Source organism: Pterocles gutturalis, unplaced genomic scaffold (assembly GCF_000699245.1).
Source record: "Pterocles gutturalis isolate BGI_N339 unplaced genomic scaffold, ASM69924v1 scaffold30142, whole genome shotgun sequence".
In the NCBI taxonomy this organism is placed as follows: Eukaryota; Metazoa; Chordata; class Aves; order Pterocliformes; family Pteroclidae; genus Pterocles; species Pterocles gutturalis.
Genome location: NW_010108935.1, coordinates 1,797 through 3,210, shown reverse-complemented (window position 1 = coordinate 3,210; position 1,414 = coordinate 1,797). Strand labels below are relative to the sequence as shown.

General features: G+C 58.5%; 1 protein-coding gene across 1 annotated transcript in view; it reads right to left on the bottom strand.

The window, feature by feature from the left end:
- Positions 1–587, bottom strand: part of TMEM221 (transmembrane protein 221) — a gene marked incomplete at its 5' end in the record, with an annotated part of 854 nt that extends 267 nt beyond the window's left edge. Inside the window, 2 exons of the mRNA XM_010072810.1 lie at positions 7–245; positions 502–587. Of these exons, the coding sequence (XP_010071112.1) occupies positions 7–245; positions 502–587 (325 nt within the window). The remainder of the gene's footprint in view (positions 1–6; positions 246–501) is intronic.
- Positions 588–1,414: the final 827 nt, after the last annotated feature.

Sequence of the window (1,414 nt, the reverse complement as noted above, 5' to 3'; positions counted from 1 at the left end):
TCGGGCCCGGGGTGCGGCCACGTTCTTGTTGTTCAGATCGCTGGTGGAGGACTCGCCGTGCTGGGCAGAGTCGTTCTCGTACAGGGTGTGAGAGATCTCGGAGCGGCTGCGGCGCGAAGCCTGGGAAGCCCGGACCAGGGCGTGCGTCACGGTGATCAGCAGGACGAGGATGCCGGAGGAGAGGATACAGGCGCTGGCGATGCCGGCCTCCAGTTCAAACAGCAGCAGCATGTAGATGGCGAGAGCTGGAAGGAAAACAGAATGTTTTGAAGAACCAGACAGACTGAAGCAATGCATGTGCCCTGCAAACTTCAGGCCCTGGGAGGGCTGCTCACCCAGAAAGGAAAGTTTGCGCTCCAGGAATGAGCTGCAAAGCCGTTTGCAAAACAAACCCGATGCTGAAGTGGAAACTCAGCAGCTTGTGAGCTCTCGGGAACCAGTGCAGGATGGGCTGGACGTGCACAGTCCCTGCTGGGCTGTGCTGGGGGAAGGAGCACTTGCCTGTCAGGTACACCGAGACCCCGCAGCAGAACAGGCCGATGGCAGCGTGGCGAACCATCCGGCTGTCCAGCAGGAACCAGTCTGCCCTGCAAAACAGGGGAGAAAAAAGACAGCTCTGTGTATCCTGGCCCTGGTCTCGGCAGAGGCAAAACGCTGATGCTCTGGCCCCTGCTGAGAAACTGAAACCTGGGGTTTGCACAGAGGAGGGGTTCAGAGCCAGGTCAGGAGCCCCAGGACCTCTGCCAAGCTGGGGTTCCCCCTGGGCTGTTGGGGTGCACAGCTCTGGGCTGTGTTCTTCCCACTCTGGAATAGGAGATTTGGAGAGCACTTGAAATCTCAAACTTTTCCTGCCTGGTTCCAGCTGTGCTTCGGAAACCAGAGAGGGACAGGGGCTGGGGAGGGGCTGGAGGCTCTTTGCAGGTGATTTGCTCCGTTCAGCAAAGAGCAAAGAAAGAAAAAACCTGAGACTGTCAAGTCTCCCCCCTTAAAGAACGCCAAGTGCTGGTGCACTGAATTGAGGCAGGTTCTCTCCACCCTTGGGCTTGAATTTCTGTGCTCAGCTCAGATTGCAAGCCTTTTGTCCGGAGGAGCCTTGGTACTCAAGTTGTGCTTAAAACACATGAAAAGACCAGCTCCATTCCCGCAGCGCCTTTGTTTCCCCCCAGCACGGACCCCAGCGCCCGCTGCCTGCGCTTTCCACCGGCACGCTCTGTGCCCAGCTGGCTGCGGCCCCGCAGCTCCATGTGGGTGTCTTCGGAGCCACATTGACCCGGCAGAGCTCGGTCCTTGGGGGGTTTTAGATGTTGCTGTCACGGGAGGATGCCTCTGCTAATTGGGAGAGCGGGATGGGGTCGTTAGGGGATGCAGATGTGGAAATAGGAGTGCTGGGAGAGATGCTGGCAGGACTGCGATG